Source organism: Podarcis tiliguerta (genome assembly GCF_965153285.1).
Source record: "Podarcis tiliguerta genome assembly, chromosome: 8".
NCBI lineage: Eukaryota > Metazoa > Chordata > Lepidosauria > Squamata > Lacertidae > Podarcis > Podarcis tiliguerta.
In genome coordinates this window covers 70,626,951-70,650,330 of record NC_139541.1, presented here as the reverse complement: position 1 = coordinate 70,650,330, position 23,380 = coordinate 70,626,951, and the positions used below count along the sequence as shown (strand labels likewise).

At 45.5% G+C, this 23,380-nt stretch overlaps 2 protein-coding genes across 2 annotated transcripts; one reads left to right on the top strand and one right to left on the bottom strand.

The window, feature by feature from the left end:
• Positions 1-865: 865 nt before the first annotated feature.
• Positions 866-5,616, top strand: LOC310684538 (free fatty acid receptor 2-like). The gene is made up of 2 exons (XM_083455855.1): positions 866-1,012; positions 2,370-5,616. Exon 2 carries the CDS (start codon positions 2,378-2,380, stop codon positions 3,416-3,418), a length of 1,041 nt encoding a protein of 346 aa, XP_083311981.1. The 5' UTR covers positions 866-1,012; positions 2,370-2,377; the 3' UTR covers positions 3,419-5,616.
• Positions 5,617-12,280: 6,664 nt separating this feature from the next.
• On the bottom strand, positions 12,281-13,231 carry LOC310683551 (G-protein coupled receptor 42-like; the record flags this gene model as incomplete). The annotated part of the gene is made up of 1 exon (XM_083453485.1): positions 12,281-13,231. One exon carries the CDS (start codon positions 13,229-13,231, stop codon positions 12,281-12,283), a length of 951 nt encoding a protein of 316 aa, XP_083309611.1.
• Between the last annotated feature and the right edge of the window lie 10,149 nt (positions 13,232-23,380).

The following is a 23,380-nucleotide window of genomic DNA, read 5'->3' as shown; positions in this document are numbered from 1 at the left end:
GGGAAATTCTGTGAAAGGGGTTCATGCAACTTTTTCCCATCTGCAACCTCTCAGCCATTTCTGATTGGGGCAGTCACAGAAGTTAATTTGTTAGAAAGGATGCGTAATGTAGCAAAAGCATGCCTCTGTGAAGGGGTGTTAGCTCTCATTACAGGACAAATTGGACTGTTGACATGGCTTTGAAGGTGTGGAAGAAGAAGGATGCTACTTTTCTGATCTATCTGTGGTTAGGCAGAAAAAAGTCCTAGTAGCAGCAACTTAAAGCCACAAAGTGTGTCCTTTCCTAGCAATTTCCCTGTAATTTGCTCAGAACATCCTCCTCCATTTCCTTAATTGAACCTGGTTCCAAAACACACCTCTTCCCTCGGCAGTTCTCGCAAGCAGGGATGGGAGAGGCAGAAGCTGGCTTTGAGAGTGAATAATAGAATTGTAGAGTTGGAAGTGATCCTGAGGATCATCTTGTCCAAAACATTGTGATGAAGGAATCAAATAGCATAGGTGGGGAAGAGAAGGAAACTAGATGCAAGGACTGGAAGGCCAACATTTCATTATGGACGATTATGGGTCTTGTGGGATTTTCAGCTAGACTGCTCCAGAAACACAGGAGCTCATCTAATTCTGCCATGTTGGGGAGTGGGGAGGGAAATGGAAAAGCTTAGTTAAAAAGAAGATTGGAGAGGGTTTCATTAAAGGTTTGCACAATGGTTGGCTTTCAAAGTGACGTTGAAATCAGTTTCCTCCCCCTCTGCCACAGGGTTTCCAGTTTATTTGTTGCTATTTATGATGGGTTCCTTTTTCTGCAAATGACCTCACTTCCTCCAGATTGTCTCATAAGGACTTGCACTCTCGTCTGTTGGACAGATGCTCCGACTTTCTCAAGGCACATGTGAATATGCCCACTGGCATCTTTTTGAAAGAAAGAATTCAGGCTGGTCTTTGAGTCATCTCTGGAAGGTTGTGGTTCTAGTCCTCCGTGGAGACAGAGCAGAGTGATTGATCCCCTTGAACACAAGTAAGTTTAGAAAATGTGGCTAGAATTTTTTGGGGGGAAACACTTAATATAGTGAAATAGTTAGAATTATGATTATTGGTAGACATGAATCCAGAAGTTACAGCAACTCCCATATGAGGAAAATTACAATGTTTGGGGGCTTTTAAGTTTGTTTGTTTTTAGATGTAAACGGGGAATGATCAAGGTGTAGGAAATTTTGTGCAGTATGGAGAAAATGCTAGAGAGGTACTGTTCTCCTCTCTCATAATACTAGAACTCATAAATGCTGAGAAGATTTAGGGCAGATAACAAAAAGCATTTCTTCATGCTGCACGTAGTCAAGCCAAGAAATTTCCTACCACAAAATGTGGTGACGGACACCAATTTGGGTAGCTTTAAAAGTGAACGAGACAAATGCACAGTAGATAAGGCTATGCCTTTCTACAAAAATGTGGGGAAGCCTTGCCTGTTTAATGTGGTATCCTACTGCTTTAAATCTATGGTGTGAACGTGGCCTCAGGCAGGTGGAAATCGCAAACTGGGAAAACTCAAAGGCAGACCTTGCGCAGAGAAGGAATAATGGGGTTTGGGTTTATGAAGCACATCTGTTTAAGCTGGGAGACCAGCTGAGTGTCTTTCATGAACCAGTATATTTTACCTTGTTGAGACATCTGCTCTCCATTCACAACACAAAGCTGGGCCATCTCCTTGGTGCAATGCAAATCAGGGCCACCGAAATTATGAATGAATTAAGATCCAACCCAACATGAAGCGACAGCCAACACAACACTGCAATGCAATGCACAGTTAGAGTTGGGAACTGATACACATCTTTTTTTTATTACAAATAAAAAAGGAAACTCCAGACTGTTCTTGTGCTTTGGCAACAGCTTGAACTGCAAAATCTTCAACATTGCATCACACATCAAGCTGCCCTTGAAAGATTTCACTGAAGGGGCTGACAAAACAGCAGTTTAACTACCAACCCACAAAAAAAGAAGTGGTATCTCCAGCTTACTTTAAGACACGCAGAGCTCACGCCTGCTTAGCTCATGCCTATTCCTTGACGGCCATGGAAGGATTTGTCCATTTCATCCCTCTGTTGTACTTGCCTGATGCTTTGCACTTCAACTCCCAACAGACCCAGCCCCTTGGCCAGTGGTAATGGATGATGGGGGTTGTGATCCTATGACATCCAGAGGGTACCACATTGACCATCCCTGATCTATCCACTGGGGAACCATTATAGTTCATACTATTCAGGAGACTGAGTGGGTTCCAAGAGAGAGGACAGTCATCTCTGAATGATACTTTAAGCATTAGAGACAGCTTTCCTCACTTAACGTTCTTATCTCATAATCTCACCCTTCTTTTGCAGAAGCTGAGATGACACCCATGAAGAAGGCTCTTGTCCTTGGAATCTATACCTTCTCCTTCCTGACAGGCTTGCCTTCCAATCTACTGGCTGGCTACGCATTCCTGAAGAAAGTGAGGCAGAAGCCAGTGCCCATCGACATCTTCTTGTGCAACTTGACCATCTCCGACCTTTTCCTGCTGTGCTTCCTGCCCTTTAAAATGGTGGAGGTTGCCAGTGACATGACTTGGCCTCTTCCTGGCTTCCTTTGCCCACTCACCAACTTCTTCTTCTACAGCAGCATCTACCTCAGCACCCTTTTCCTCATGGCGGTCAGTGTGGAACGCTATCTCTGTGTTGCCCATCCGGTCAAGCACAAGCTGAACCGCAAGCCAACCTCGGCAATAGCAGCCAGCATCTTCTTCTGGTTCCTGGCCTGCTCCCACTGTGCCAGCATTGTCTATGCTGTCGAATACCACAACAGGACCCCGTCAGACCTTAACATCACCACGTGTTACTACAGCTTCTCCCCAGAGCAGCTCCGCATCCTTCTCCCTTTCCGGCTGGAGCTCTGCATCCTCCTCTTCTGCCTGCCTCTCGCCATCACCCTTTTCTGCTATGTCAACGTGATCTGCATCTTGAGCACCATGCCCAACATCCCTCCCCACAAAAAGAAACGGGCGGTGTGCCTGGCGGTGGCCACGTTGCTCAATTTCTCCATTGCTTTTGCACCATACAACATCTCCCACATTGTGGGCTTCATTAATAAGGAGAGTCCTTCCTGGAGAGTAGAGACTTTCTTCCTCACCTCCCTGAACACCACCTTGGACCCTATCATCTTCTTCTTCTCCTCCCACACCATCCGACGAACCTTCGGCAACTGCTGGTTTGGCATGTGTAGCAAGATCCAGGCTGTTGTGTCGCCCTGCTGTTTGTGTTGCTGCAAGACTCCTGAAGACAACAAAGCAGGAGCTGGACATGTAACTGCTTCAGATCTCCCCAGTGGACTGGCAGAGGCTCCCACCCCTACGCCTTTTACGACTCAGCAAAGATCTGGGTCATCAGATGACTGAGCAGTCTGGAGCAAGCACGCCACACAAGGAAGCAAACCTGGTGCTTAAGCTCACAGGAAGCAGAGAACATTCAAATCCAAACAGTATCCCCATCCATAATCTGCCAGTTGTTCTAGTTTCCCAACGCAAGTTTTCCATCTGAAGCCATGAACTTACCATTTCAACCTGCATTTTGAACTGGAAATTAACATCACCTTGAAAATGGGGAAATTTGGTTGCTTTTGGCTGGCAGAAATATCTCAGTTGTCGTCGTTTGCAAACATCAAGGATGAGACTGCATCTTCCAGTGATTTCCAGGTGTTCTACCTCCAGAGTAGGGATGGAGGGAAATCCGTTTTAAATGGATTTATAGGTGGACTTGGTAGTTCTGACCTGATTGAACTTTTCCTGTGTCAGACTGCCTCTTGCACTGAGAACTCACATGTCTGAGCTGCTTATGTGGTCTCAGTTTTCTTTTTTTAAAAAGCCTGGTTATATGCAAGTAGTATGCAGGGGTACAGACATCAGTCTCTGCCAGTACATGGGAGAACTCTCTCCACCCACTGGCCACATTTGCCCCCACCTTGGGTTTATGGTCTAATACCTGCTGGTGGAAGGGACGCAAGTGGTGCTGTGGGTTAAAGCACAGAGCCTAGGACTTGCCAATCAGAAGGTCGGCGGTTTGAATCCCCACGACGGGGTGAGCTCCTGTTGCTCGGTCCCTGCTCCTGCCAACCTAGCAGTTCGAAAGCACGTCAAAGTGCAAGTAGATAAACAGGTACCGCTCCAGTGGGAAGGTAAATGGCGTTTCCGTGCGCTGCTCTGGTTCGCCAGAAGCGGCTTAGTCATGCTGGCCACATGACCCAAAATCTGTACGCCGGCTCCCTCGGCGAATAAAGCGAGATGAGCGCCGCAACCCCAGAGTCGGCCACAACTGGACCTAATGGTCAGGGATCCCTTTACCTTTACTTTACCTGTTGGTGGGGCTGCCCAGATAAGGGCACTTATAGGCATATGTGCTGGGACCATCCACAATTGCATCCATAATTGGTAAGCTGATAGCTGGCAACCCAAAGTTAGACAATAAATAGCACCCCAATTGTTCTCACCTTTGATTACATTCCTCCTGCTCGCAGCCCATCTGGCTATAATTCAGAGCTGGAAGGATGCCTTGGCTTTTACACAGGATGTGTGGCATAAAAGGGGTCTGTACATTGTTTACTTGGAGAAGCTTAATCATGAACTCAAAATCACCAAGGGCTCTGCTGCACCGAGAGATTTTGTGACCAAATGGTAGCCTTTTTTTATTTAAATGAATGTGATGGACCACCTTGTTCCAGCCAAGTATGATCTTATTTGGAAGAATCACAGAACTTATTTGGCCCTTTGTCTCCTCCCCATGCCCTTTGAACTTATTTTCTTTTCTTCTCCTGCTTTCCCACCAGTGTTAGTTACTGCTACCCTGATAATAATGTTGCTTTTTGATGATTTCATGTTTTATATTTTTGTATGGTTGTTTTAATGGTGTACCATTCTTGTCCCTTTAATATGTACCATATAAGTTATATGGATAAAATTAAAATAATAATAATAATAAATAATACATGTATGAAATGTCAAGCCACAAGTGGCATTATATTTCTGCAGCAGGGTTTTTCTAAATATTAACATTCATTATGCATATATGCATTATGCATATAGTTCTATGCAGTGTTGTATGCATTTGTTTATGTGCTGGTTGCTTGAGGAAACCTGCAGTGAATGTGCATGTGGGGATTGTTTTTAATGAAAGTGATTTAAAAAAAAAATCTCAGAAAGAATTGATTGTATTTTTAGTGGACGTGGTAAACAAAAACACCCTTGTTTCTCAAAAGGATCAAGCAGCAAGACAGGAATTGGGGGGTGGGAGTGTGTGGCTAAACTCAACATCAAGATTTCCAGAAAATTCAATTCCTTGGGAAATGATGGCAGGTGGAAGATTAATTCACATGGGCACCCACCAAACCTCCTTAGAATCATAGAATTGTAGAGCTGGAAGGGACTGTGTGGGTCATCTAGTCCAACCCCAGCAATGCAAGATCCTTTTGCTCAATGTGGGGCTTGAATCCACCACCCTGAGATTAAGAGTCTCATGCTCTACTACCTGAGCTATCCCATAGGGCCTCATCGGTGCCCCATTTAAACAGAGTGTGTGCCAGAGAACATCCCAAAACACAAAGGCTTCTCTCTTCCCCCTTTTCAAAGCTACCTCTGCTCCTGGCTTTTTTTAAATAGAAGCTTTAGCAGGTGATAATATACACCTCCATGTGCTGGAAAGCTTTCTGCAGACAGTCTACCACTGCTAAAAGCACAACAGCCAATTTGATCAATTTAGGAGGGCAGCCAGTGATTGTACCTACCTTCTTGTGTGACTGCCCAGTGCAAGACTGCAGTGGGCAATTCACATTTCAGAAAGGTTTATCTGTTTTCTTTCACGCAAACCCTGGAAATCTTCCCAGAACACAGGGCTGCTTGATTCCACATCCTTTCCACTCTATTGTTCCTGAGCCTAAGTCAGAATTGGGCTGGCATATGTGGTGCAGTGATTACAGTGTCAAGCAAGAGGTCAGGGGAGAAGGTTCAAATCCTACTCACTGAGTGACTTTTCACCAGTTGCTATCTGTCAGCATAACCTACTACACAGGGTTGTTGTCAGAATCATATGGGGTGGGGTAGCCAGGTATGCTGCCCTCACTCTTAAGATGTTTTCTATATGTGCTGCTATGTTGTGATTTTTTTGTGGGGAAGGGATTTTATTATTTGACCCGGTATTGTATTTTGTATTATTATTTTTTTAGCTTCTGTTATATTTTTTACCTTTCTGTAAACCAATAGGAGACTGTTTTGGTGTTAAGTACCATAGAAGCATATGAAATAAAATAAAGGAATAAGAATGTTGTGTTCGTTTTATTTCTAAAAATGCTTGTATACTGCAATTTCATGGTTTACAATGTGTGTGCTTGTGTGCGTGGTGAAAACCACCTAAACATTCAAATTGTCAGCTAACTTTCACAGAATATGTTTTCTTAATTGTCTGCATAAGCCTGGCAGCATAGAAAAGTTTTCATTAAATGGTAGAAAGTTAAAGGGAAGACACTCCATCAGTAGAGCATTCCACAGAACTGGAGTCGATGGTACTAAAGGTTTGGTTTTGTGTCAATGTCAAATTATCCTCACCAACTCAGGGAATGACCGAAACTCCTGCAGATGATCTCGGTGATCATAGAATCAAAGAATCATAGAGTTGGAAGGGGCCCTGAGGATCATGGAGTCCAAACTCCTGCAATGCATTGATGAAAAGTGGCCAACCAACCTCTGCTTAAAAACCTCGAAGGAGAGTTCACCAGCTCCTGAGGGAGATTGTTCCACTGTCAAACAGCTCCTACTGTCATAAAGTTCTTCCTGATGTTTTGTCAGATTCTTGCACTCGGATCATTGGATCAAGCTGGGATATAAGGGTCCAGGCAGTCCTTTGGTACCCTGGACTTCAGTTGGTCAAAGTTTTGTAAATTAATTCAAAGACCTTGAAGTATGGCTAGTATTAGACCTGGGCATGATATAAGTGCCCTCCCATCATTTGCCTATTTGAAGATAGTTACAAAATCTAGCTATTCCAAGGCAAGGAGAGGAGATACAGGAGCTGAACGTGAGAATGGGGAAGAGAAGTCAACCTGCTGCAAGGGCTAGAGGTAAGAGAAGAAATTCGCATCATTCTAGTTTTATTATAAACCTACGCAGTTCATATTTCCCAAACCATTGACTTCAGATTTACATCTATGCTTGTTCACTGTGTGTGTGATGTTCACTTAAAATAAAGGTGTATGCACAGAGTTGTGAACTGTGTCCACCCCCATCCTGACTGGATCATTGAATTAGGACTTGCCAGACAAACATGCAAAAGCAAATTTGCAAATTACCATTTACCAGGTTGCCTGTGGTGAGCAAAGATTGACTCTAGGTCACTAGACAGTAAAATGTTTGTAAAAAACACACAAAATAGCTTATAGGCGAGAGAGTGTTGCTGTGTTGCTGTGCTACAGATGACTAGCAGTACTTAAAACAGTGGAGTTTTTACTCCTTTCCCCCCTATCAGATGTTGTTTTTGTGCTAATTTCTACGTCACATGCTTACTGAAGAGGTAAGATTTGTCACGCAGCCCTCCTTGATTCTTCCTCCTCTGATGGAGCTAGCAAGGAAGGTACATCAAAATGGGCACACATCTACTCTTCAGACATGTGCGCTACATGTCGTTGTTTGATGAACACATGGGGGTACATCACATTCCCAACACTGCTCCAGGGCTTTGTTTGTGCCATGGCTGGCCACAGCTTTGCCCTGGACATGTCTTTTCCATGCCAAGTTTCAACCCTAGACAATGCCAGATAAGAATTTGGACAGCTCCTTTGGAAAGAAGTAGAGTGCATTGTTTCAACGGGGACGCGGATGGCACTGTGGTCTACACCACTGAGCTTCTTGGGCTTGCCAATAAAAGGTTGGAGGTTCAAATCCCCACAACAGGGTGAGCTCCCATTGCTCTGTCCCAGCCGCTGCTAACCTAGCAGTTCGAAAGCGCGCCAGTGCAAGTAGATAAATAGGTACCATTACAGTGGGAAGGTAAATGGTGTCATGGTGTTCCAGTGCATCAGAAGTGGTTTAGTCATGCTGGCTACATGGCCCAGAAAGTTGTGGACAAACGTTGGCTCCCTCGGCTTGAAAGCGAGATGAGCGCTGCAACCCCGTAGTTCCCTTTGACTGGACTTAACCATCCAGGGGTCCTTTACCTTTCTTACCTATTGTTTCAACTCTTGAGCGGCTACAGGAAGTCCCCAGTCGAGACATCAGCAACCAGCAGAAGGAATTTTTAAAGACAACAACAACAGTAATGCTGAAATATTGTTATGTTTGTTTGTTTGATTGAATTATTTATTTATGATTGATTGATTGATTGATTGATTGATTGATTGTTGCATTTATATCCCATTTTTTTCCCAATGACCTCAAGGTAGTGTACATGATTCCCCCCCCCCTCCTTATTTAACCCTCACAACAATTCTGTGGGGGTAAAAAAGGTAAAGGTACCCCTGCCCATACGGGCAAGTCTTGCCAGACTCTAGGGTTGTGCGCTCATCTCACTCTATAGGCCGGGAGCCAGCGCTGTCCGCAGACACTTCCAGGTCACGTGGCCAGTGTGACAAGCTGCATCTGGCGTTTACCTTCCCGCTGGTCCCTATTTATCTACTTGCCCCCGGGGGTGCTTTCGAACTGCTAGGTTGGCAGGCGCTGGGACCGAGTGACGGGAGTGCACCCCGCCGCGGGGATTCGAACCGCTGACCTGATGATCGGCAAGTCCTAGGCACTGAGGCTTTAACCCACAGCGCCACCCGCATCCCTTGTATTCTGTGGGGGAAGTTCTGCTAAAAGGCAGTGACTGACCCAAGGTCACCCAGTGAGCTTAATGGCCAAGTGAGGGTTTGAGCCCTGGTCTCTAACCTCTCTAACCACAACACAACACTACCCTGAATATATTTTTGCTCCCCCGGGCTTTCCCAGTGGGGGATTCAGTTTTGTTTTAACAATATTTGTTGGTTTTGTGTTTTTAACCATTTTTATTATTTTATGTCTTGAGATTGCGGTTTATAACGTGATTAATAAATTAGTGGTATTATTAAGACATACCTCTCCCACCTTTCCTCCAAGAAGCCCAAAGGGGCCTACATGGTTTCTCCCTGTCTTCGATTTACCTTCACGATGGCCCTGTAGGGTAGGCTAGGCTAAGAGCTTCATAATTGAGTGGGAATTTGAACTCTGGTCTCCACAGTCCTAGCCCAGTGCCCTAAATTACTATGCTATGCCAGCTTTCAGTATTTCAGTCACTCTTATTCTGGAAATTCACCAGCACACTCGGGGAAAACCAGTGCAGAATTCCCCCCCCCCCCATATGAACTGGGCCACGAGCTCGGTAGATCTCATGGTCGACGTGCTGGAATCAGCAGCCACACACAGCTACTTCCCCTTCCTCTTCCTGTGATGTCTAGATACGCTGAACCCTAAGCTGTTGCATCACTACAGAGTGTATTTTCACTTCTCTCTCCTCCCTACTAATGCATTGGAATGGGCACAGGGAGACAAAATGATGACATCGTGCTGCTACACATTTCCCCTAAGTAGGTGTTAACCATGAGAAAATGGAGAATCAGGGGGAGCCAAGGCTGACATTTGTGGCAGCAAATCATAGAATCATAGAGTTGGAAGAGACCACAAGGGCCATTGAGTCCAACCCCCTGCCAAGCAGGAAACACCATCAGAGCACTCCTGACATATGGTTGTCAAGCCTCTGTTTAAAGACCTCCAAAGAAGGAGACTCCACCACACTCCTTGGCAGCCAATTCCACTGTCGAACAGCTCTTACTGTCAGGAAGTTCTTCCTAATGTTTAGGTGGAATCTTCTTTCTTGTAGTTTGCACCTTCTTTAACAGCACTGGGGCTAAAGGTGCACTTTACATTGCAGAATTTGCACAGAAGTAAACCTACAATGCCACATCTCCGATTCCCAACCATGTCAAAGAAAGATGGAATACAGCGTTTGTTGCATCCTTTCCTAAACCTGTCGTGCATGTATGCGTTAGTTATTTGTTTTACAAATAAATCAGTTTAGCTGTAAGAATTAAGCGATGTACATGAATTGAGGTGCAGATGGAGGACAGTTTCACAGAGCAATGGGCCATTATCTTCAGTTGGAGTTATTCTGAGAGTTGAGCCACACAGCCAGGAAAATCACATGATGTCACTTAGCGTGAAGACTATACCACTTCTACCTGCAAGTATGGAATTGTGACTTTCAACTCTTCCCCCAATGAAAAGCAGACTTTCTGGATGCAGAATAATTCTTCCTGACATTTTTTTACAACATTCATTGATAGGTGTTCTTACCCTCCCTTCATCTTAGGACCCCAGGGCAGGTTACAACAATATGAAAATGCCGTACACAAGAATGGGGAAGGGCTGTAGCTCAGCGCTTGAGGTTCTGCTCGCCATGCAGAAGGTCCCAGGTTCAATCCCAGGTAGGGCTGGGAGAGACCTCCTGTCTGAAACTCTGGAGAGCAGCTGCCAGTCAGTGTTGGAGAATACTGAACTAGATATCCCAATGGCCTGCCTCCGTATAAGGCAGCCTCCTAAGTTTATAATACTAAAATCAGTTAAAACAATTTACAATCAAGAGAATAGGGTGGGTTCTGATATTGGTATATTTTAGATGCTAAAGTTCAGGGCAAAGAGGTGTGATGTCAGCATGTAATGAAACTATATCACATACAACGAAGGTGGCAGGCACACCTCTGTGCAGAAAGATCAAAATTCTGCAGTTTAGGGGCTGCCCCAGAGAATGCCCTCTGCAAGTCTCCCACCCAATGGACTTCCAAGGGCAGTGGAAATATCGATGGGGGGGGGCGGCTCTACCAATCTTCCAGCTATTTGGGAGCAAAGTTGTTTAGGGTTGCATTCACATGGCAACTTGTCTCTTTTTTCCTAACGTTCCCCTAACTGTTATTTTCCACATTATACTTGAGTTTTTGCACAATGTAAATGCTCGTTTCTGTGTTCTTGGATTCTGGGGGGAGGGGGGGAGATCATTTCCTTAACCTGGAAAAATCACAGGGGTAAAGTGACAAAATTTGGGTTGCTATACCAGCATAATTTTCCCCCCCTGCTGTCTTCATCAGGGAACCATAGGGGAACCAGTGCTGCAAGCTATAGCTTAGGGCCCCACACTCTTGGGGGCCCCCAAAAAAATTAAGGGGAAAAAACAGGATGGATGTACATTTCCAAAATATAAGATAAGAACCAAATAAAATAAAACCTACATACAGCAATAGTGTTTTGTGTTGTGTAGGCTCCTATGGTGTAAGTAATGGGCCCCCAATCATTTTAAATTAGAGCTTAATAATTATTTCACTATTAATAAACTTCTTTTTAATTGTATTTCAGTTCAACAATTACTTTGATAAAATACAAATTTTGTTATGTGCAAATGGCTTTAGATACTGATTAGGTCCATAAATTACCGTATAGCATATATTCAACACAAAAAACAGTGACAATTTGTTATTGATGAAGGACAGCTGGACATATGAAGGGCCCCATTACCGTTAGTAACTTAAACCTAAATCAAACCTAAATATGGCCCTGAAGGGAACAAAAGCACACATATGCAGAAAAACAGGAAATAGCAATATTGTCTAATGATGTTCATTGTCTCTCCCAACCCTGTCTGCAGTTGCTGGAGATTAAATCTGGGACCTTCTGCATGCATAGCAGATGCTCTGGCAATGAGCTATGGCCCAACCATTTCAAAAAGTTTGAAAAAAAGACATCAGATCAATCACAGTGTAATGTGACATTTTACCCTGATTAGCCCTTAAGTCATATGCAATCCACAATTGGCCTCCCTTCTTTCATTGACCCCCATTCCATGACTCCCATCTCTATTTTCATGTCGTGTCTTTAAAAATGAGAACATTGTTACGTTTGCTGGTCCCATCTTAATTGCAGGTTAATCTAATAAACTAGTTTATCGTTACCTAGAACAGCTGGATGCTGAAGGTAAAATTCTTTGATTCAGACCGTCAAACGATCAGGATGATGACATTCAAACAAGCTACACTCATGTTCCGTGCACCTTATCTGTGCTCCTGTTCATGGCTGCTGAGATCATTTGCTCTCCGAATGCCTTTCTGAATTGGCAACATTCTGGCTAATGTACTGTCCCATCCCAGACTGAAGCCTGCATTTCTCCTAAGGTTTTGGAGGCCACGGATGCTTGAGCTCCAGAAGGAACCCCTCCACAACTCAGGCAATGGCAAGTACTCCCGGACTGCTATCTCCTTTCCCATGGGCCACAGCAATCTTCAGCCGGATGGAATTACACTTCTCCATCATGGAGCGCCATACTTTAGTGATCCCATCATCCATGGCGGAGGAGAGGAAGAAGAAGATGAAGGGGTCCAGGAAAGCATTGCATACACTGGGCAGCACAGCCACACTGCGCCACCAGACGTTATCCATCACGATGAAGCCCACCACATGGGACACATTGTAAGGACCAAAGCAGAGAACAAAGAAGGAGAGTGTGGCTGTGGCCACCCGCACGGCACGGCGTTTCTTTCGCATGTGGAGATGCGACCCAACCAGGACACGGATGCTGCCGGCGTAGCAGAAAGAGGTGATGACCAAAGGAAGGAAGAACAGGACCACGGACAGCTCCAGCCTCACAGGTGCCAACACTGCCAGCTGCTCTTTGCTGAAGTTGCTGTAGCAAGAGGAGCCATTGCTCTCAAAGACCCTGGACGGGATGTCCCTGTTGGTCTCCAGGGCAAAGATGAGAAGCCCGTGGAATCCGACGAGACTCCATATCCCCAAGGAGACCAGGCACGAGTAGCACGGCTTTTTGTAAGCCTGATAATGGATGGGATATGCAGCTCCTAGGAAGCGCCCCACGCTGACCACAGTCAGGAAGCAGGCACTGGTGTAGATGGCACCAAAGTGGATCAGGTTGTAAAGGGGACAGACAAAGTCTGGCTTGACCCAGTTCACCTTGCTTATCTCCAACATCTTGAGCGGTAGGAAAAGGACAAAGACCAAGTCCGACAGGCAAAGGTTCATCATGTAGATGAGGTTGGGGGTCAGGCGAGCCTTGGCCCGGCAACAGAAGACATAGAGGGCCAGAAGATTGGAGGGCAGCCCCAGGAGGATGGTAACCCCGTAGACAACCAACGAGACCAATGTCTCCCACTCTTCCATAGCATCGGGATCAGAGGGCAGGCTGAGCCAAAGGCATTTCCTTTAATCACTGCTTGCCTACCTGCTCGTCCATTCTTCAGCAACTTCTCGAGTCGTACCGGAGGGGTCCCAAACTGAGTGCTGAGTAGCTGTGTGTGTGTGTGTGTCGGAGAGAGAGAGAGTTGAGACACAGGGAGCAAATCACGCTTAAGGTGAAATGGACTGTGAGAGATTGTTCGGTGCAGGTGACCATGAGCCAAGGCAATAAAGCCATAAACTCCCGGAAAGCTAGGCAAGAGCAGGAATTGTTAATGGCCCATTGGGCTTTTAAATACACCTAGATTGAATGGTGGGGGTGGGGAGAACAAGTGACTCGGAAGCAGGAACAGACCTCCTTGGACATTTGGAGTTACCTTTAGGGAAATTGTTGAAAGCATCAACTGCGCTCAAGACTGTGGGGCTTTGTTGCCTTCTACAAAATTTTGCATCCCTGAAAATCTCAACTAACATTTGACATAAACCAAGCTACTAGCCCCTGGGGTTTTGGAGATAAAGCTCAAATATATGCAGTCATGGGAAAAATAAAGTGCACCCTCTTTTACATAGGTAAAGGTAAAGGGACCCTTGACCATTAGGTCCAGTCAAGGCCGACTCTGGGGTTGTGGCACTCATCTCGCTTTACTGGCCGAGGGAGCCAGCGTACAGCTTCCGGGTCATGTGGCCAGTATGACTAAGCCGCTTCTGGTGAACCAGAGCAGCACACGGAAACGTCGTTTACCTTCCTGCCTGAGTGGTACCTATTTATCTACTTGCACTTTGACGTGCTTTCGAACTGCTAGGTTGGCAGGAGCAGGGACCGAGTAATGGGAGCTCACCCTGTCACTGGGATTCGAACCGCTGACCTTCTGATCGGCAAGTCCTAGGCTCAGTGGTTTAACCCACAGCGCCACTCTGAGGTGGTGCCAAACACAGAAACCTGAGAGGATGAATCAGAAGAAAAGAGCCCCCTGAATCCAATATCAAGGATCCCCTTGAGGAGCCTTTTAGGCTGACACCTGATGAAGAAGAAGGAGGAGGTGAAGGCACCACCCTCCCAGTCTTCAAGAGCACCAATGCCAAAAGTGCCCACAGTGCCACCCGTGTCCCTCCATAACAAACTTAGTTGGCCTCTAAGGTGCTACTGGATTGATTTTTTTTATTTTGTTTCTTTTTCCCATCACTGTATATGTGAAGAGATTTGTAAGGTACCTGCCAGGTATGAAGAACCACATTGGAGACCAATCTGGCACCAGGCACCAATCTGGCATCAGGCACCTAAGGGCCTGATGACCTAGACCAGCCTGCTCTGTTATCTCATCTCTGGAATTCTTCCCCAAGGAAGCTTGCCTGTCACCACCCACAGTTTATTTTTAACACCAGGTGAATGCCTGTTTTTCACTGTTTTGATTTGCCATTGCTTTCTCTTGCCATTCTGCTTTTGCTATTTATTGCATCATCATTGTTGTTGTCATTTATTTACCTTTTTTATAAAAAAGGGGGGGAAATTGTTTTGGGAGCTTTACCAAACTAGACATTATATCAAATGAGTCTTTGATGCCAGTAGGGAATTATTCCGCTTCTCCAAAGCCAAAAAACATCTTTTAAGAGCAGGTATGGGAAAGCTTTGGCATTGCTGAACTGCACCTCTCATCAGCCCCAGCAAACATGGCCAATCATGGCGGGGGGGCGGTAGTCCAGCAACATCTGGAGAGCCAAAGATTCCCCAAAGGCAAAAGTGGTCAGAACACTAAATATAACATCAACCTTTATGAAGTAGGCTAGTTTCTACACGCACTCACACATTCCTATCTATCCTGCATCTTAGCGAGCAAATGGCATTATCAGGGTGCAAATACAGCCTGGTAAAAGCTGTCAAGGAGGGAGACAAGGAAGGATGATGCCTGGGGAGAGGGGTGTAGCTTGGGGTTGAGGTGAGATTTGGCTTCCAAGAGGCTTGGGGGCTGCATTTCCTCCTGGGCCTGAAGTTCCCCAGTCCCTGTTTTATGGCTGTTCTTCTTCCCTTGTGTGCCAGTTTTGAAGTGTTTTTCTAAGTGAGTAACCAATCACTGATTAAAATAAAAAATAAGTTATTTCCTAATGACTATACAGTCTGATGCCTCAGCTTCTCTTTGCCCCATTTCATACATTATTCTTTGGTTTATTGACTCTCTGCAATTGTTAACTATACCGCTCATCCTTCCGCTGTTTTAGTCTTTATGGGCCATCATTTTTTTTAAAAAAAGCATTTCAAATAATGTTTATTTTAGTGACATATCACATGGCATTATTTCCACCAGGGTGAGAAAACAGATTCAGTGACTCAGTGAGGAAGCATGCTCTGCTGACTGATGGAAAGTTTACTCTCCTAAAAGAACCAATCAGAGAAGCACAAGCCGGGGAAATGTCCCCACCCCGGAGGTGACATTTCCCTGTTGTTATTTTTTTCCCCCTTCGAGTTTGAATAATCACCAGCCTACGTGATTCAGTCAAGATGCCACTGTGGGAAACGGTTCTCCTAGAAACCTAAAAAGCTGCCCCATGCCAGCTCAGAGCTAACTCAGTATTGTGTGCCCTGAATGGGAGCAGATCTCCAAGATTTCAATCAGATGTCTGTCCCAAACATGGGCATCTATGCAGGGGTGGGGTGGGGGTTAGGTAAGAAGCAGCCCCTTGAAACAGACCAGAATCCCCAGATACCCAGCTTTCTTCCTTTTTTTAAAGTGAGTTTCTAGCATTTCCAAAACCTGAGATATGGGACAAAAGGTACAGGCAGAATTCTTCTGATTTAGGGCTGGGAGGAACCAGCAGTTTCCACTTTTCAGTGTTTGTCTCCCACCCAAACCAGGAGATGCCTGTGCTTGAACTTGGAATCTTTAACACACAAAGCAACAGCTCTGCCACTGAGCCATTGTGCTTGCCATAAGCTGTGGCTGCAGTGACGCAGCAGTTTATTCCCCCAACTGTTAATTTCCACATTGTATTTGAGATTTCCCATAACATAATAGCCACTTCCTGAAAACAAATGAAACAAGCTGTTTGCAGCCCCCTTAACCAAAAAAAAATCCCCTGGAAGTAAAGTAACTAAACTTGGGTTTGTATACCAGCTTACAGTTCTTTCCTGCTATTTTCATGGGGGAATCATCATTGTTGTTGTCATTTATTTTCTGCACGCATGTGCAGAAAAGGTACAGGAGAGTGAGGTATTGAAGCTCAGGACAGCAACACCTCTCCCCATATGAACTAACCTTTACCCTGTGATCACAATCTGAGGCCCTACTTCATGTGCCTCCTCAAGAAGTCCAGGGGATGGCAACACAAGAACGGGTCTTTTTGTGGTGGTTTCCTGTTTGCGGAATGCTTTCCCCAGAGAGGCTGACCTGGTGCCTTCTTTACATACCTTTAGGCGCCAGGCAAAAAAGTTTGTCTTCAACTAGGCATTTGGCTTATTAACATTCTTTGGCCTTTTAAATGGGTCTCTAAGAGGGGTTTGTTTTGCTTTTGTTTTATTATGTATTCTGTGTTTTCATTCTGTACAGTGGTACCTCGGGTTACATACGCTTCAGGTTACATACACTTCAGGTAACAGACTCCGCTAACCCAGAAATAGTACCTCGGTTGAATAACTTTGCTTCAGGATGAGAACAGAAATCATGCGGTGGCAGCAGGAGGCCCCATTAGCTAAAGTGGTGCCTCAGGTCAAAAACAGTTTCAGGTTAAGAACGCACCTCCAGAATGAATTAAGTACTTAACCCGAGGTACCACTGTATTTTTATGTTGTGAACTGCCCTGAGATATTCAAATGAAGGGCAGCATACTAATTCTAACAACAAAAACAACAGCGTCCAGTGATGTTCATTGTTGTGTCACACCATGTTTACTGGAGCGAATGATATTTAGCATGACATGCCAGTACAGTGGTACCTCAGTTACAGACGCTTCAGGTTACAGATGCTTCAGGTTACAGACTCTGCTAACCCAGAAATAGTACCTCGGGTTAAGAACTTTGCTTCAGGATGAGAACAGAATTCATGCAGCAGCAGCGGGAGGCCCCATTAGCTAAAGTGGTACCTCAGGTTAAGAACAGTTTCAGGTTAAGAACGGACTTCTGGAACGAATTAAGTTCTTAGCCCGAGGTACCACTATATACTGGTCTAAAAGCCACAGTTCCATAGTGTTGCCAGTAGTTCAGGCATGTTATTCTTCACACATAGCTATACTTGCCTGTGAAGTTTAACGAGCAAGCCCTCTTCATGGCGAACTTTGGAAATTGTAGCTCTTTGAGGGATCTCCTAATTGATGGACAGCATCTTGCAATAAATAAAAAAGACCACACAGAGTCAAAGGTCCAAAAGAAAAAACTTTTACTAAAATGGCAAAGGCTTGTTGCAAAATCTTCAGAAAAAAACTTCAGACACATGAGGTACAAATGAAAGTAAGAGAGAGATACAGAGTAGCTCACTGAGTGCAAGAATTTATCTCTACTGGCTCAGCATAACCTTGAAGTAGTCATTTGCATCAGAAGTGAACCTTCTAGAAGCTTCCAGAATTTCCCAGCACTTTCCAGTTTCTGACCTCAAAGACTTTAGTCGTGACACTAATAACTTCCAGCGCACTTAACAAACTGCAGTTCCCATGTTTCTTCAGGAAACGCCGTGACTGTTAAAGTGGTTGTCAGGGAACTGCCATCGGAGCCAGAAAGAGAGGGAGGGCTCCAGAGGGATTCCGGAGAGCGTCCCAGGAGGGAGAGAAGCAGCACATCTTCTGGGGAAGGAAATCAGCGTAGCACCAGTGGAGGAGGGGGGCAGATGGGGGAATTGGCGAGGTGGCTCCAAGACTCCTCGCCGGGGACCAGCGGGGAGAGCACGGGTCCTCCGATGCCCACACCCTCCCTGCGCAGAAGGCTTCCGCGCAGGGAGAGTAGGCATAGACTAGGCGTCAAAGAACTTTTATGCTGGAAGAAGTTCAAGAAACGCCCACTGACGGATTTTGCCAGCGATTGAGACAGCCACGGGCGAGTGGCTGTCCAGACAGAAAGGATTCACTCAGGCAACCCACCCAGGTGTGGCGGCGATTTACGCATGAGCAACCCCTAGAACCATTACAGTGGTCTAAGAGAGTTTTAAATGTATGGTATGATTTTAGCAAAAAAATAATGTTCGCAAAAAATCTAATCATTCCTTCTTCCCTTAGTAAGGTAAGATAAGGGGGATATGCTTGTCAAAATGAGCTACCACCACCACCAGACCATGTAAAGCAAGTATCTGGATTAAGAACCATCTCCAGATGACAGGAATTAGCCCTAACCCAATTTAGATGATCCCCCCAACAACAATGTCTCTGTCTTATTTGGATTAAGTTTCAGCTGTTGTTATTGCTGCTACTTTTAATACCAACATTACCCATTCAAATTTAGCATATGTTGCCTTTTCAACAATATTATCCCCATATGAGGTAAAGTCTTCTCACTTAATTTTGTGTGTGTTAAACAGCACAGCAGCAAGGCCATTATAAAAGCTAGCAACCCACAGGAGCTAAGAGTCTTCACAGCTTCTGGAAGTCTAATCCCCAGGCTAATCCCCAAAGAGTGTGCTCCACAGATAACTATGTACTTTGCTACACTACATTTAACTGTCCCCGTGTGTGTGTGTGTGTGTGTGTGTGTGTGTGTGTGTGTGTGTGTGTTTTCCACCCTGTCAACAAAACAGCTTCTTTAAACCAGTAACACATTTACAGCAGGTCATGGTGCTGAACGATTGCATGGCATTTAAAAAGAAAAATGCAAACACAATCGCATTAACTGATAAAAGTGTCTGAAGATCAGGATTGGTTGGAAGGGAAAGAGGGCCTCTTAATGAAGTGTCTGACACATGCACAGCCAATGAAACAGTAATATTGACTTGCTGGTGTTTCATGGCTCTCCTGCTCACAGCTGTTGTTTGCATTCCCTCCAGCTTGTTGCAGAGGAGATCTAGCCCGCTTCTAGAGTGTTTGTTGGTTTGCTCACTCCTGTCCCTGTTAATAGCCTATAAAATGCTTCCTTTGATAGGGCCTCCTGCTTCCCCATGCAGGAAGGGTATGAGAACTGCTCCCAACATGCATGTCCCAGTTTGCGCACCCAACACTAAGGCCACAAGAGGTAGATGGGAAGGAACAAGCAGGTGAGCTTTGCTGAGAGCTACATCCTGATTAAAGGGAAAGGGAAAGGGACCCCTGACCAATAGGTCCAGTCGTGGACGACTCTGGGGTTGCGGCGCTCATCTCACTTTATTGGCCGAGGGAGCCGGCGTACAGCTTCCAGGTCATGTGGCCAGCATGACTAAGCCGCTTCTGGAGAACCAGAGCAGTGTTTGGAAACACTGTTTACCTTCCCGCCAGAGCGGTACCTATTTATCTACTTGCACTTTGACGTGCTTTCGAACTGCTAGGTTGGCAGCAGCAGGGACCAAACAATGGGAGCTCACCCCATCACGGGGATTCGAACCGCTGACCTTCTGATCGGCAAGTCCTAGGCTTGCAACCCACAGCACCACCCACGTCCCTTACATCCTGATTAGGCATCAGCAAATTTGCCAATTTCACTTTCTCTCAGTTTCTCATTTTGTCCTTTCTTATGTTCAGTTCTCCACAGCAGCGTGATGGTGGTGGTTTTAACAGTCCTCCTGAAACCCTTTAGTGTTTAGTGCATATTTCTCCCAATGAAAAACATTTTTAACCGTGCTTTGCCCAACACACACATTTTTGCAGAGCAATATTCCCCAGTAGAATCTGTGTGTGTTTGTGTGATTGTCACAGACATATGCATTTGTGTACACAATACTTGGTCAGAGAACTGCATTGCAAAATTCAGAATTTCAAATGATGGCTGTGTTTCTTATTATGCTCTTAGTCTTTAAACTGGCATCTCTCTGTAAAGCAAGGTACACAACCACCCTAATGTGTAGATTAAGTTGATGTTTAGATCCATACCATGAAAAGTTTCACAGTCTGATTTTTGTATGTTAGATTCTATAAAAGTGACAGAAGGCAGGCTCTTCATCATATCCAGCATCTTTTAGCAGGTCCCACAGCCACTGACACCCAGTGCCTCAGAGCTTCCTCCAGGGGACTGTGGTAGAATAAATTTTGGGCCCCTACCTAGCTCTGATCAAAGTATTTCTGCTCCCAGGTCAGCCCACAGGGGCCCTAGAATGGAAGCCATCATTAAGAGGGGCAAGAGGCACTGGCAGGTGCCAAGAAAGTATCTGGGGATGCTGTAGTATTCATGAGCATCATGTTATAGTTCCCAGGTGTAGGTGATGGTCCACTCAAGTTTGGGAGAAGACCATGGGTGGTGATGGGGTCCCTGCTCAGTGACATCCCTAGCTGTTAAGATCTAAAACCTCTACCTGGGGTGGGGTGGGGGAGTGGCAGGCCTGAGTCAACAGAGGTAGCAGTCTGGATACATAGTCTTGGAAAAGGCTGAAGTCATCTTCCACTTGATTTCCCTGGAACCCAGACGTCACAGATTTACTTATTTTTATTGTTTCATAACCTCTTGCTTTCAAAATACAAAACAGTGTCAGGCTCCTAACTGTACAGGCCAGCAAAGTTGTGAAAGATGGTCTATTTACTGAGGAAGACAGGCATTGTGATATTGCCTGTTGGGGAAGTAAGTTCCTAGAAGTGAGAGCAATGTTCGGTAACACACAAACACACACTGGGGGGAGGACTGTAAAAGAGGGGCGAAAATCTGTTCCCTTCCTTTTCTTATCATTTTGTAAAATTCAATGTATACATGCAAAGTATTGCACTGCAATACAGTATTTGTAGCAAAAAAATAAAACAAATCACATACTTGTCCAGCATAGGTGTTTGTTTTTAACCCTCTCCAGTCCATGATGCTTACTGTAGGTTGTTAGGGGTTTGAATAGGTCAGTTCTCTCATCCCCCCACCAACTCACCCAGTTTCCTTCTCCATACGTAAGAAACGCCTGCTGGATCAGGCCTATGGCCCATCTAGTCCAGCATCTTGTTCTCACAGTGACCAGCCAGGTGCCCATGAGAAACCCATAAGCAGGACCTAAGTACAACACCACTTTCCTCTCCTGCATTTTCAGACATCCAGTATTATGGCCTCCATCTGTGGAGGTAGAACATGGTAGCCAAGGATAGCCTTATCTGCAATGAATTTGTCCAATCCTCTTTTAAAGCCAACCTACCGTATTTTTCGCTCCATAAGACGCACTTTTTTCTTCCTAAAAAGTAAGGGGAAATGTGAGTGCGTCTTATGGAGCGAATGGCACTGCGCAGAGAGGGAGAACAGCGCAGCGGCCCTTCAGCGACACGCCTGTCCTGCGAAGCCAAAGGAGGAACAGAAGGGGCTCCTTCTGTTCCTCCTCCCACTTCACTAAAGGGGTGCTGCGCAGTTCTCCCTCTCTGTGCAGCGCCTGTCCTGTGAAGCCAGAGAAGGAACAGAGAGGGCTCCTTCTGTTCCTCCTCCCACTTCGCTAAAGGGGCGCTGCGCAGTTCTCCCTCTCTGTGCAGCGCCTGTCCTGCGAAGCCAGAGGAGGAACAGAGGGGGCTCCTTCTGTTCCTCCTCCCACTTGGCTGAAAGGGCGCTGCGCAGCTCTCGCTCTCTGTGCAACACCCCTTCAGCCAAGCGCTTCTCCTGGCTTCTGCCTTAGCCGTACGCAGCCTCTTCGGTCAGAGGGAGCCTTCATCCCGCTGCCTGGGAGAGGCTGCGAGCGGCTATCCCATAAGCCAGGACAGCAAGAGGGATCGCTGCGCAGCGATCCTGCTTGCTGTTCTGGCTTATGGGATTCAGAATATTTTTTCTTGTTTTCCTCCTCCCAAAACTAGGTGCGCCTTATGGTCTGGTGCGTCTTACGGAGCGAAAAACGTTAGTTGGTGGTATCACCCTTTCAACTGTCACCTCAATATTTTGTCGATCGCAAAGAGTCATAGTCCTTTCCATATTGCTAAGAGGGTTTTAATTATCCGTCACTATTCATTGCATTGTATCGCCCTTCCTTTTATAGAACATCTTCCATCGGTATGTACATGTGCATACCATGGGAACCTCTCAAGTATTTAGAAGCAACTCCCTTAGTTTTTGCTGGTCCCAATTTGCTGCCAAACTGATACGGCTGTCACTCAACCTTCTGTGTTGGCTGCTGCAGGGAAGGACAGTAGCTGAAGACAAAAACCTGTTTTCCATTTTGATACAGGGGATTATATATATAGAACAGTGTGTGGATTTCCATTACGTACTACTCAAACAGTAATGTATTTTAAATGAATTGCAGGATGGCATACAACACTGAGGAATGTATGCCAGGTATCAGATATATGCAATCCCCATTTGCTGGAAGCATCATAAGGAAGGAGGTGGTTATTGATATTACGTACATTTGCGGTAGACCTGTCCACTAGCCTTGACATTTTAGAACAAAATGAATGGGGTTATTGAGATATGATACCTGGATTCAAGCTGTTCTGGGAACCATTAGTATTTCCACCATGTGATACAAAGGATATATAAGCGGACTGCCATAAACTTCTTTCAGATACAATCAGTGCTGCTAGGAGAAAGTTTTGCAAAACATTGGAGACAACTGTTTGTTCAATCAATAGACAGATTCAAAAGCAAACTCCATGGATACACTTGCATGTCAAAACTGATGGATTACATCTGAGTGACAGAAGGAAGGCAAGGCTGTAGCAATACCATTCAGAACCAGATGTCTTGTCACTGACCATATAGGGCTCATAGGTCTACAAATGTGACCACGAGCTTAGTAATGGCTGCGGCTCAGCGAGAGTATATATATATGCTTGGTTGGTATGCAGTATGTCCCATGATCTCTTCAGTACATATGTATCTTCTGGCCTAAGGAGGACAAATGACCAGTAGTTTAATCATTTATTGATAAAGCGCACACTTAATGTAGCTCCTAAGGTGCACGGAACCCGGACACACAGCTTTGGCAAAGAAATAGCTGGCATCGCCGCCCCACACTTGTGCCCCAAACTAGGCTGTTGGTGCAATGGTGTGACCATGCCCCCCTTCAGACTTAAGTACCCCTTGCCTGATAGGGCATGCACAAGAAACTTGCGACCTACACAAGATGCCTGCCTCTTCCAGCCCTCCTG